This window comes from Echinops telfairi, unplaced genomic scaffold, assembly GCF_000313985.2.
Source record: "Echinops telfairi isolate 266 unplaced genomic scaffold, ASM31398v2 ScPeMD7_7457;HRSCAF=8495, whole genome shotgun sequence".
Taxonomy (NCBI): domain Eukaryota; kingdom Metazoa; phylum Chordata; class Mammalia; order Afrosoricida; family Tenrecidae; genus Echinops; species Echinops telfairi.
Genome location: NW_022111357.1, coordinates 20,968,114 through 20,981,920, shown reverse-complemented (window position 1 = coordinate 20,981,920; position 13,807 = coordinate 20,968,114). Strand labels below are relative to the sequence as shown.

General features: G+C 46.5%; 1 protein-coding gene across 1 annotated transcript in view; it reads right to left on the bottom strand.

Moving 5' to 3' along the window:
* IFNLR1 (interferon lambda receptor 1) overlaps positions 1-12,683 on the bottom strand; it is a 26,842-nt gene extending 14,159 nt beyond the window's left edge. Inside the window, exons 1-3 of the mRNA XM_004705354.1 lie at positions 12,669-12,683; positions 12,234-12,288; positions 12,069-12,192 (exon numbers count right to left, since the gene is read on the bottom strand). Of these exons, the coding sequence (XP_004705411.1) occupies positions 12,069-12,192; positions 12,234-12,288; positions 12,669-12,683 (194 nt within the window). The remainder of the gene's footprint in view (positions 1-12,068; positions 12,193-12,233; positions 12,289-12,668) is intronic.
* Between the last annotated feature and the right edge of the window lie 1,124 nt (positions 12,684-13,807).

The window sequence follows — 13,807 nt, the reverse complement described above, 5'->3', positions numbered from 1 at the left end:
GGTGAATAAACAAATATGGTGAAGAAAGCTGATGATGCCCGGCTATCAAAAGATATACCAGAACAAAAAATCATATCATTGTTTGCTCACCTCCATGATACGATTACTAAAGACAAACGGTGCATAAGCAAATGTGGCGAAGAAAACTGATGGTGCCTAGCTATCAAAAGATATAGTGTCGGGGTCTTAAAGGCTTGAAGGTAAACAAGCTGCCATCTAGCTCAGAAGCAACAAAGCTCACATGGAAGAAGCACACCAGCTTGTGCGATCATGAGGTGTCAAAGGGATCAGGTATCAGGCATCATCAGAACAAAAAAATCTTACCATAGTGAATGAGGGCAGGGGAGTGTAGAGTGGAGACCCAAAGCCCATTTGTAGACCATTGGACATCCCCTTACAGAAGGGTTTTGGGGAGGAGACTAGCCAATCAGAATGCAATGTAGCAACGATGAAAAATACAACTTTCCTCTAGTTCCTAAATGCTTCCCTCGCCCACCATCATGATCCCAATTCTACCTTGCAAGTCTATCTAGACCAGAGGATGTACACTGGTTCAGAGAGGAACTGGAAACACAGGGAATCCTGACCAGTGGTGTGAGTGGCGATACTGGGAGGGTGGAGGGAGGGTAGGTTGGAAAGAGGGAACAAATTACAAGGATCTACATGTGACCTCCTCCTTGGGGGATGGACAACAGAAAAGTGGGTGAAGGGAGACGTTGGACAGGGCAAGATATGACAAAATAATAATTGATAAATTATTAGGGGTTCATGAGGGAGTGGGGAGCGGGGAGGGAGGGGAAAAATGAGGACCTAATGCCGGGGGCTTAAGTGGGGAGCAAATGTTTTGAGAATGATGAGGGCAATGAATGTACAAATGCGCTTTACACAATTGATGGATGTATGGATTGTGATAAGACTTGTATGAGCCCCTAATAAAATGATTACAAATAATAATAATAAAATAAAATAAGGAACATTAAAAAAACCAGAAAATATGTAGAACAAAAATCTCCCATCTTCAGTTCCTCTTGACTACGCAGGGGTCTCCTCTTGGTCCTTGCAGACACGCTTGACCTTCCTGCCTCCTCCTGCTCCAGGAAGTGCTACAGAGCGCTTTCCGCTCTGTGTGGAAATGCCGGAACGCATCAGACTCCTTCAGGAAGCCTCTTGCCAGAAGGTGCCCAGCTCGCCTCTTCCATGAGCTGGCGAGCCTCGTGCTACCATCAAGTGTCTGGAGACACCCCACTCTGCCAGTGGGTTGTACATCCGGTAGTTCCCTTTCTCAGGGGGCCAGGAAGCCCCACACCACCATCTCTTCTATCTCCTGGTTTGGCTGGTACTGGCTGCTTATCACTCTCTCTGGTGACAGCTCTGTCCCCTGAGTCTAGGAGGCTCACAGTCTGGAGACCCTGGGTCTAAATGTGATTCTTCTCTGGGCTCTTATTGAAGATAGTAAGGTCTGACATTTCTACTTCTGGGACTGGGTCTCTTTAAGCCTAGCGGATTGCAAAACTGTCCAATCCCTTTGTTAGGGGTTCCATGCACCTTCATTGCATAGTTCCAGCCCAACGGACAAGAGCTCCACGCACCTCTTTTTACCTTCCATTATTAGCAAGCTGTCCAATCCCTTTTGTGGGCCATAAGCACTTTATTGATACAGTCACTCCAATCTTTGTGGGGGACTTACAAGACTGCATGGCAAAAAAGGTCATAGTAGGTCATTTGCTGCACACAATGAAACCACTTCCAACTCTTTGACCCTAAGTCTGACTCCTAGTCCCTCTACAGGACAGAGTGACAGGGAGTGGCATGCAGAGTCCACCCGCTCTTATTTTAGGCTGGAAATAGAATGGAGCTAGGAGAATGATATACTCTGTTTAGATGTAACTTAGCTGGAAACTCTGCAGGGCTGTGACCCTGAGCTAAATCCTTCTATCTAGTCGCATAGGGTATCTTGTGACAGTGTCCAGGCAGATTCTCATGGGTACTAGGTCATAAGAATCACCCGGTTCTTATCTGAGGGTTGGGAATCTCCCAGGCTTCCTCTCTCCCTTTACTGAGGGCCAGGAACTACATTCCCAGATTGTCCCCTCAAGATTCAGGATCCCTGAGTAAGGGAAGCTCTGCTACTTAAGATCTTTGTTAAACCAAACCTTTGTTTTCTTAGCTTGTCCCTGTCATTCCAAGACTTGTGTCTGTCTGAAAGAACGGGCTGACCGGCCTTGCCTACCTAGCCTGTGAGAACAAAGGGACAGGGGACCAGCATGTGGAGGAAGAATTCCCTGCTCTCTTTTCCCACGAATGTGAACATCAAACTTAGGATCTTCCGAATCCACCTGGTCTCTGTAATCTGGCAATGGCGACCAGGAAACACGGGCCCTTCGTTCCCACCCGACAACCAGAGTAAACCGCCTTTTTAGGTGCCTGAGACTTTAAATCTTCAAGGGAGCAGACAGCTCATATTTCTCCCTCACAGCGACTGGTTCATTCCAACCACTGACCTTGCAGTTGGTAGCTCAATGTGTAACTTACTGTGCCAGCAGGGATTCTTTCAGCCCACTAGAAGGACTGAGAGTAAAAGGGTGGAAATTCCAAGTGTTGGTGAGCACCGGGTATAGCCAGCACGCATCCATTGCTGGTGGGAACGACGAGGGTAAGCCATTTGAATACAGTTTGGTAGCTTCTTGTAAAGACACACATGATTCGTTACCATATTGTCCAGACTCTACTCCTATATCTTTATGCATGTGACATGAAAACACAGGTATTTCCTGCTTGTCAAAAGTGTGTGTTAGGCTACCTTGCTTTTACAAAAGACCCACACTGGCACCTGTTTTTTGCTAACCAGAAGAAATCCCAAGAGGATTTTGCTTTAAAAAAATTTTTTTTATGCCAAGGGCTCAAGGGGGAAGCAAATGTTTTGAGAATGATGATGACAGCAAATGTACACAATGGATGGATGTATGGATTGTGATAAGAGTTGTTTGAGGCCCCCATAACATGATTACATTTTTATTTTTGCTTTTATGAAAAAAGGCAGAAACACTTGCGTCCAGTGTCTGTTTGCTGGCGAGCTGCTCTAAAGAGGCAGCATGCCCGGAGCAGTGGCAGTGGGGCGGCCAAGTTCCTCTCCCAAGAATTGCAGTCAGTCTGTCAGCAGCGGGCTCTGAGACAGTCTGGGAGCACCAAGTGTTAGTGCTGGTGTAGATTTTATGTGTAGCTTGCTTTTGGGGGTCTGGGACTGCTCAAAAAGGTTTCCCAGTTAAATGAATGAAAATCACTTTGCTTTCTGCCATTTCAACTTTTGAAGTAGGAACAGTCCAGTTCCGGATAACAGAGGAAGCCTGAATATGTATGCAGAGAGATTTTGCCGTGAGCGTTCCTGGCAGTTTTCCTCAATATAGCAGCAAACAGGGAGCAGCCCAAATGTCCATTAACGAGCAAATGATCGATAAACTGAGATGCCGCCTTAGAATGGAATAAACAAACCAAAACCTCTCACTGCCATCCATTCTGACTCATAGTGACCCTAGAAAGCAGGGTCGACTGCCCTGTGAGTTTCTGAGACTGTAACTCTTTACGAGAGTAGAAAGCCCCATTTTCCTCCCACAACGTGGCTGCTGAACTTGAGGTTAGCAGCCCAACGTGTATCCACTATGCCACCAGGGCTCCTCTAGAATGGAATACCGCTCACTCAGCAAGAGTCGTGAACCAGCAATAGACACAACAAGAGTGCATTTCAGAAGCACGATGCTGCATAAAAGGACCTGGATACAAAAGAGTGCATAGGATGTGACGCAATGGACCGTGCAGAGCTACAAAAACAAGCTATAGAGGCAGGAAGCAGGACTGTGGTTGCCTGCCCACACAACTCTCTATTAATATGGAAACTGAGTTGAACTGGCAAGTTCAGAGGAGAACAGAGATGAGCCGAACTGAAAAGGAGGAAGTAAGCTGACGTGGCATCTGTCAGTACAGAAACTGTCATGTTCAAAGGCTTCTCAGAAAGGTAACTCTAGTCCCAGTTCCAGAAGAGATGAGTTTTAACAAGTATTCAAGAAAAGAGCAATTTCAAAACCTAGAACACGTTCAGAGAAGAGAAAAAGAAGAAACACATAATTTCCTACTGTAATGTGCATTTCAAACACATTAACAGGCCAGGAGAAGGGATATTTTAATTTATTTCAAATTCATTCATGATCTCAAAAAAAGGGACAATTAATTCCCTTGGACAGACAAAACCTACTTAGTAACCTTAAAGGTTATTCAACTTAAAATCGGGTCTTTTACTTCTAGCTATGACAAAACAGTCTGTCATATACTTTCTGAAATTATCTAGAAAGATTGAGAGAATATTAAAAAAAATATTTCAGTGAAGACAAACTAGGGCTGAGATAACTCGAGGGGCCAGGATCCCAGAGATAAAGAAAGCCCAGAGATTTGAAGGGACGTTTGACATTGCTTTCATCCTCAGGATATTTGTGATCTCAGGTAGCAGCTAAGAGGCTAATACGTGTGGTTTTTCTTAATCATTTTATTGGGGGCTCGTACAATTCTTATCACAATCCACATATCCATCCATTGTGTCAAGCACATTTGTACATTTGTTGCCATCATCATTCTCAAAACATTTGCTTTCTGTTTGAGCCCTTGAAATCAGCTCATTTTTCCCTCCCTCTATAAATTATTATTTTGTCATGTCTTACACTGTCCAATGTCTCCTTTCACCCACTTTTCCGTTGTCCATCCCCTAGGGAGGGAGTTATATGTAGATCCTTGTGATCGGTTCCCCCTTTCTACCCCACCTTCCCTCTACCCTCCTGGTATCGCTAGTCTCATTATTGGTCCTGAGGGGTTTATCTGTCCTGGATTCTCTGTGTTTTAAAATAATTGAAGAATTAAAATATGTACATCCTCTGGTCTAGCCAGATTTGTAAGTTAGAATTAGGATTATGATAGTGCGAGAGGGGAAGGGGAGGAAACATTAAAGAATTAGGGGAAAGTTGTATGTTTCATCACTGCTACACTGCACCTTGACTGGCTCATCTCCTCCCTGCAACCCTTCTGTAAGGGGATGTCCAGTTGTGGCTAATAAGTTGAACAGAGATTTCAGTAGTCTCAGAAAGGGTGAAAGTTGCGATTTAGGGTACTTGATAAAGTCAAAGCTTTATCAAGGCAAATTAGAAATAAACCAGCCTATGATAGTTGGGTTTTGTGTCAACTTGGCTGAGTCAGGATTCTCAGTGGTTTGGCAGCTGAAGTCTAGTAACCTCCCATGATGTGACCTAACATAATATCATCAAGTCCATAATGGAACCTGCTGTGAACAGACAAGGCAAACTCCTTACTCAGGCCACAGTCCTGATGAAGTTGAAAGGAAGTCTGTTCATGTAGTGGTTAAGCACTGGGCTGCTAACTGCAAGGTCAGCAGTTCAAAACCACCAGCTTCTCCGCAGAAGAAAGATGAGGCTTTCTACTCCTGTCAAGAGTTATAGTCTTGGAAACCCACAGGCTCGCCATGAGTCAGAATTGATTCAATGGCAGTGACGTTTCCTCAGTGGTGTGGCCTACTTCCTGTGTAAGTGGACACTGTGGGGAAACTTGCTTGCATTTTGCTGGGTCTGGAATCTGCATCTGGCTCTTTGACCTCCATCCAGCTTTCTGGACTTGAACCAATGGCCTACCATATTGCCTGCGGATCCCAGGAGCCATCAGTGGCCTGCCATCTGACCTGCTGACCTTGGGTCCATACACTTTTCCAGTCACACGTTTGACCTGCTGACCTTGCAGCCTGATATGGCTATGGTGTACCCACAGATCTTGAGTTCCTCCGTTCCTGAAGAGATGTGAGTTAGGAGACGCCTCCTTTTCTACATCTGATCCGTGGAACTTAGACTGGATGTACTCACGTCTACAACTGTATGAGTTATTTCCTTGATATAAATCTATCATGTATATACATGAGGGGGTTCCCACACCCCCCCCCCAAAAAAAAGCTCCTAAAGGCGGAGCTTTCATAGCACACATTTTCCCCACTAGACAAGGATCAAGCAACTCGCTCTGAGTTAGTGCACCCAGTGGTGTCCCCTGGGAAGGTTCTCTCTGGTCACAGTGAACTTTTTCATAAAAGCAGTTTCATTCAAACCTCGTTTTTTGTGATGGCTGATTTAAGAGAACAGCATGCAGCTGTGAAGTTTTGTTTCCTGCTTAGGAAAAATGCCACAGAAACTGTTGCGATGTTGAGCACAGCTTAGAAGGACAGCAAGCACTATGGGGAAAACTCAAGTGTACAAGTGGTTTGTTGATTGATGACAAACCTCGTTCTGGACATCTGTCAACTCTCCAAATGGACGAAAATGTCAACTCGTAGGGCATTTGGAGTTCGTTCCATCAGGTCAGACGATTTAGAGGTTCCGAAAAGACTGTATAACAGTCTGTGACAAAAAAGGCCTGATTTGTGGCAGACAGGGGACTGGTTTTACCACCACGACAATGCACCTGCTCACCCAGTCATCTCAGTGAGCCAGTTTCTGATTAAAAAAACCAACATGCTTCTCTTGCCCCATGCACCTGACTCACCTGGCCTCGCTCTGTGCATGCAGCTTCCTTTTGTTTCCCCATATGCAGAGGGACATGAAAGGACAGGAATTTGATGATGTAGAAGAGGTGAAGAAAAAAATGAGGCAGGTGCTGTCAGCCCTCTAAACAGATGAATTTGAAAAATATTTCCAAGAATGGAATCTCAGCTTTGACAAATGTTTTAAGTGTAATGGAGAGTACTTTGAACGTGATAAGGTTGTTTTGTACAAAAAAATCTAAATACATAGCTTTGGGAAAAAAATTTTGATGCCTCCTCATGTGTATCTAGATAGATAGATATAGATATAGATATATAGATGTAGCTATGTTAGTGGTTTGGTTTCTCCAGAGAAACCAGTCTAACATACAACGGTACCAACACTCAAATTTGATTGGTAGAAAAATCCATCTTGATTAGATTAAGATGATCAGTCCCCACCCTAAGTGCGGGGCAGAAGCAAATGCAGATTCTTTGGAAGAAGACACTATCACCAGAGTTTAAAATTATCTAATTATTTTATAATTTAACAATCAGAATGTAAAAATATTAAGAACGGAGCAAACTCGACAAAACACTCAATAGAAATAGTACCAGATATAAGAGCTAGGAGATACAGATTGAAAATAACTGATTAAGTGAAGAATGGAAAAAAAATGTAGGGAACTGAAAACAATTTTAAAATATCAAGTGAGCCTTCGAATAACTAACATTAGGGAAAGTAGATTAGGCACACAAACAGAAAATTGGTAAACTTGAAGAGATGTAGGAAATAAAAATGATGGAGAATACAAAAAAGAGCATAAGATACACCTAGAACATGTAAAAAAAAAGCTTTAATATAAGCATATTTGAAGTCCCGGGAGAGGAGAGAGAGAATGGGGCAAAAGCAGCTGATTGGCTGAGAGGGACCCAATCGGACAGGGCAGGGCTGCTCCTGGGGTTTCTGAGTCTGTAAGGAGTGACAAGAGTGGAAGGCCGCAGCGCTCTCTCTCTCTCTTGAAGGGGCTGATGGATTCAAATTGCTGACCTTGTAGTCAGCAGCGTAAAGTGGAACCCACGCTGCCCTCATCGAGGAAACAGTGGCTGAGCCTTTTCCATAACGGATCGAGGTATCAAACCTCAGACACCACAGCCAAAGCATGACAAACCAAGACAAAGAGAAGACCCCCAGTGTAGCCCGGACACATGGCGTTCACCTGCAATGATGCAACTTAACAGGCGGACAGCTGACTGTGCCATAGAAACCCTGCCGCGAGGAGGGAAACAGTGGAGTCTTCAAAACACTGAAAGAAAAGGTTCCATTCTAGGATATTTACCCATCTGATAGCCAAAAATTCAAAGAAAATATAACACAGAGAATCTGTTATCAGCTGATCGGCATCAACCAAAGTTAGATCTTCCCGTCGAGCTGGAGGAAAGATGGCGTAGGAAGGGTGAAGAGCCGTGGAAAATCGGTGAACAAGTCTACATTCTGACTGTGTAGAGCAATAAGTATTGCCTTGTGGTTTTACAATGATGGAAGAATTAAAATATAAATATGCAAGACAATAGCAGAGACGATAAGAGGAAGGTTAATGGATTTTAAATGTCTTAAAGTCCTTGTTGTACTGTTCCGGAAGTGATACAGCTCAGCTATATTAGACTTTAATAGGTCAAATATGTGCATTTAATCTCTAGGATAAACAGTGAAAGAATCACAAAATATTGTGTAGCAACCTGCTAGAGGAGGAAATAAACTCATTTTTAAAACGTCACCCAAAAGACTAGAAAGGAAAGGGACCCTAGGGCGGTGGAGCAAACAGAAAAGAAGTGGTAAGACGGTGCATTCGTGGGGCCACGGTTCGTTTTATATGGTTTTTCTAGCCATAGTCTGTCGCTGCAACTCCTACCAATTATGTGGGACTATGCAAACTGGCTCTATTTCTTCTCTTCTCTTCTGATGGGTCTGGGGAAGAGCGAGGGAAGATTTTGATAGGACTGTATGGTTTTGTGAGTCACTGTTAACAGCATTAACTGTGATTGTAAAAATCTTGCTTGGAACTGGAATGGGGGATTGGCCGAGTCTGTTTTCTTACTGGGTATAAAAGGAGTCATCTGGGTGGGGGTGAGGGTGGGGGGCCGAGGCAGGCATCATACTACCACCAAGAACGAAGAGCTAAGAGTGGTGTGCATCCTTTTGAACTTGAGAGGTGTGCACATTGTCCAAGGTTGTGAGGCCAGAGGAGTGGCAGGTGAGCCGTGGTACCAGCACCAGGGACTGACAGCGGTGGGCTCTCTAGCCTATGGAGCACGTAAAGTTGAGGGTCTTTGGGCAGGTGGTTTGCTTGTGGAGTGCACTGCCTCCAGGCACTTAATTGGGGGACTAGGTTGGCAGATCCACAAAGCAAGGGGCTAGTACCTTCAGGCCGAGGCTGACGGTGAGTGCCTTTTGAGCATTTGTCAGCGGCATAAAAGGAGCTTTGCAGCCCGTGTCGGAGCAGGGTCGAGGCCGAGAGGCCACATGGCTAAGAGGTGCTTCTGACTGGAAGAGCTGTATTGTGAGCATTTTTGAATCTACCTTACACCCTGTAAACTACTTCCTTAACGAACCCCGTGTTTTCAATCACTACCTGCGTTTGTGAATGCCGGACAGTGACTATAGAAGACCGGAGATAAAGCGACACCTGAATTACGGTGCAGGTGAAGAATATTAAATATACCATGACCTGCCAGAAGAAATAGCAAGCCTGTCTGGGAAGAAATACAGCCAAATGCTTCGAAGAAGCAAGGGTGTGAGACTTTGTCTCATATCCTTATGACAGGTCCCTCAAGAAGGGTGTGAGGCTGGTCAGCAAGTAGGTCAGCAAAGAGAAACATCGAAGCTGGATTGGCACCGTGGCTGCAACAATGGGCTCAAGCCCGGGCGTACTTGATGGTGAGGCCCTTGCAGGACTGGGCGATGCTTCATTCTGTTGTACACGGGGCTGTTAGGAGTCAGGGCCACCTTGTTGGCACCTAACAATAAAACAACATGAGTGGCTCTGAAGACTCACTTCATTTACAGTATCGACTCTGTGTGTGCCTGACCCACAGCCAACAGGCAGCAGCTGAGTACTTCTTTTGCAATCTCTCCGGTAGTCTGTCCTTTCCCTGGCCAGGTCCCACCTCTCACACCTGGGTCCTACAGAGGGCGGGGTCCCAGGGGGACAGGAAGAACACCCTCTACGCTGCCCAAGTCCTACTCCAAGTCTTGGCACCTCTCAGCTCTGCACTGGGGATAATCTCAGCTCGATACGGGGAGGAAAAAGTGAAATAGTCCATAGTTCCCTCCTCTTCCCACTTACTCCTCCCCACCAATTCCCAACAAAGCCTCCTGAACACCTGCTTTCGTCATCTTTCTCTCCCACTGAAGAATTCAAATAGATCTCATTCTGCTTTCCGACACTCAGGATCAGTGGAGGTGGCTGGGCTACAGGTTGATAAGGATCCCAAGGTTCCCTCCAGGCTCAGTGATCGTCTAGTGATGACCGCCACAGGCCCTGCAGGGGACTGTGCAAAGCACTGGCCCTGGGTGGCACAAACAGTTTACACTCAACTACTAATCTAAAGGTTGGTGGGTCAAACCCACCCAGCAGCTCTGTGGGAGAAAGGTCTGATGATCTGCTTGTGGCCAGATCACAGCCAAGAAAATGTATGGAGCAGTTCTAGTCCATAACACATGGGGTCGCTATGAGTCGGGATTGACTTGGCGCAATGGAAATGGGTTTGGTCTGTTGGGTTTTCTTCTGAAAACAGCACTAAGCACTTCGTCCAGGCACTCAAGAATTCCATCACCTGGATGGGGTTACCCAAACTGATTGTAATTGCTGTCAACAAGCCGTACACCCGTAAGAAGTTGAATGGGCAAAAGTTCAGTGATAGATATATTTACAAAAACAACAATAACATAAAGAGTGGTTGCTGAGGGTACTTATGTATAGCCAAACATCTAACGGAATTTGGTTTCTTGGTTTGAAGGTTTATGGTTCCATGTTTCATGGGCCATCCCAGTCAATTGGTCTAATAACGTGTCTGGTGGTTGGGGTAGTTAGATGATTTTATGTCAACTGGAAGACATTGGAAAATGTAGGGGTGGAATCCAACCTGTCAATCAGGTAGGTCACAGCCTGATGATGACGCCTCTTTGGCCGTGTGGCCTTCTTATATGGAGGTCCTTGGGAACCCCCCTCTCTTTCTGCCCCTTTGCCTTCCTGCTTGCTGGGATTCTGCCACTGACTGCAAGAGCTGCCAGAGCCCTCCCCTGTTTCCATTGATGGTAGATCTGTAAGACTGCACTCACCAGCCTGCGGGCATTCCTCAGCTCTGCATCATTGCCCATGACTATGGGAGACTGAAGAGGGGCTTACGGACTAGTATCGGACTGATGGACATGAGTTGGACTGGTTGGGATGCCTTCTTTATATATGATTATTTTTGATATAGAACTCTACCTTACATGCAGATGAGTGTCATTGGATTTGTTTCTCTGGACAGTCTGGCCTAACACCGTGCTTCTGTTTTACCACCTCGTTCACGGCACAGTGCTCGGAGTTTTAAAAGGTTGCAAGCAGGCAGGCACGGCACAATAAGCAGTCTCCATTCCCGTGGAACAGAAGGAGATTCAGGGATCGGAAGAGGATATGGATGGTCTGGCTATTGCCTTTTTGCCATGAAACTGGAGGAAGTGGATGTTGCTCAGCTACCGTTTTCGAGCATTTTGATCACCGAATCTACAGAAGAATCCTGATCAATAGGAAGAACATGTGGAACAAAGTTTCAAAATCTCATCGACTCCAAATTTCCTGGAGCCATGAAGATTGGATGAACCCTTGAGACTATTGCCCTGAGATCGTCTTTAATTCTAAATCCAAAACAACCCTTCAAGTCTTACAATCAAACAATAGTTCAGCATCAATAGTTAAAAAAAAATTCTCCTTTGAGTATTATGTTACTTTAACAACAATCTGTAAGGGGTCAACTGAGAACAGGAAGTTGAGAGATTGGTAATGGATTGATGTGCAGGACAGGACAAGGAACAACTCAGCAAGGAGAGTGGGAGTATTTACACAACTGGAAGAAGGTAATCCGTGTCACTGAATGGTTCATGGGTGAACGGTAGACTTGGTGTCTGTTGTGTTAACTGTATTCTCAATAACAACATAAAATAATTTCTTGAAAATTTAAAAAGAATTCCATCACCTGACCCTCCACTCTACCTGCTCCAACTTTGCTTGAAGCAGCACCCCATCCCTGGTAGGGTTATCACCTGTGCACTGCTCTCTTAAGATCAGTCCCACCTCTAGGCTTTACCTGAGCTTCGAGCGGCCCTCTCCTTCCTTGTTCCTGCTCCATGCCAACTCCCACAGGACACAGAGCCAGCAATGCTCACCACACTGAATGCTATCGTATCAGAGAACCACATGCCCCGCGTCCTGCCCACCCCCACCCGAGTCCTTTATCGACCCTCTACCTTTGATAGGCCACAAAATAAGTCACGTTCTGGGGGTTGCCAGGCCCTGGCAGCCACTTCAGGTACACATCGAAGTTCTGGGAGACCAGCGTCACGTTCTGGGGAGCGGCCAGGTGGGGCCTCCCTGTGGGGCAGAGAGAGGTCAACAGGTGAGGAGCTGCCCACAGGGTTTGACAGGGGTCACTCGCAGCACTGGTGGGCAGTCCGGAGCCAGGAGTAGCTGGGGTGGAGGAGGGCATGGGGTTGAGAGGGAGCCCTGGCGTGACTGTCTGCATCTGTACGGGTGGGGGGCTGCAGGGAGTTAGGGCTCCGAGGCACACCACAGACTCTCTAACTCACAGCAACCCCCTGGGTCTGGCCAGAGCTGCTTTGGTGGGTTTCTGAGACCGTAAATCTTTATGGAGTAGAAACCCTCATCTTTCTCCTGCGGAGGGAGTCACTGGTGAGTTCGAACTGCTGACCTTTTGAGTAGCAGCCCTTCTCTAACCACGATGCCACCAGGGCGCCTACGTCACAGAACAGGAACCATCAAAGGAAATAGGAGCCCTCCCAGCCTGCAGGAGGGGAACAGCCTGAGGGTCCCAAGGAGCAGGGGCTCACCTTGTTCACAGCCATGTCCCCATAGTCTGCAGGGGTACCCAGATATATTCCATGGGTGAATGAATGAGTACTGCGATAACTTGCATTACATCCCAAAGCCTTTTAACGTGTCTCTCTGCTTCCAACCTTGGCCCCTCGGCCCATTCACCACACAGCAACAGAGATAAAATGAAAGTGCCTGAAACGTTCCAATGGTCTTCATCTGACTCAAGGCAAAAGCCAAACTCCTTACCACTTCCTACGAGGCGCTGCCCAATCCCACCTTTTGCTCACCCTCGTGTTCCCCCCTCTTTAGTCCCTCTGGCCCTTTCCAGAGCAGCCAGAGAGAGGCACTCCCACCTCAGGGCCTTTGCACATGCTGTTTCCTCTGCCTAATCTGCTCCCCCCTGGATATCCACTGGGACCACCCCTTTGCTTCTTCCTCATCTCTACTCATGCCCCTGCCTCAGTGGCACCTTCCCTGACCCTTCACTCACCCCTACTTCCCTTCCAGGAACCCCACCTCATTCCAACCTCACCATCTGCAATGTGCATCTGCTGGTAAAATATCCCAGCCTCAAGCTCCGCCCTGGCCCTCAGAATCCAGTCTATGTTCTTCCAGTGAGATGCCTGGCCTAGTCCCACCATCTCACTGACCTCTCCCAGACGGCTCCCCTACAGGCCAACAGCCTGCAGCCCGTCTTCCTCCTTGCTGGTCCCAGGCTACTACATTCTGGTAGGTCTCTATAAGCCCAGCTATCTCTGACTGCCTAGCATGCACAGTCTCTAATCCAAGACTTGGAACTGGCTCCATCACGGCTGCTGAAGCAAAATCAGAACAGTCCTCAATTTTGAACATTTGGAGGGATCAGCATGATAGCTGGAATGGGAAGGCTGGCAGGTGGAAGAAGCTGTGGGGTGGGAGATTCAGGAGGGGCACAGGGAAGCCACTCGGGAGCTGAGGTGGGAGGACAGCTGGAGAGTGAAACACAGTCCAATGACGTGGTCAGCCACCATCTTTGAGCCAGGCGCCTTTTGTTTCCAAATCAAGAGATCTGGCTGCTGTGCAAAACCCCACTGCCTTTATTTTCTAAGAGGGAAATGAAATTTCTAGCCAGGTGTTAATCTGTAATCTTTTCTGTTCCAGGTACCATTCCAGT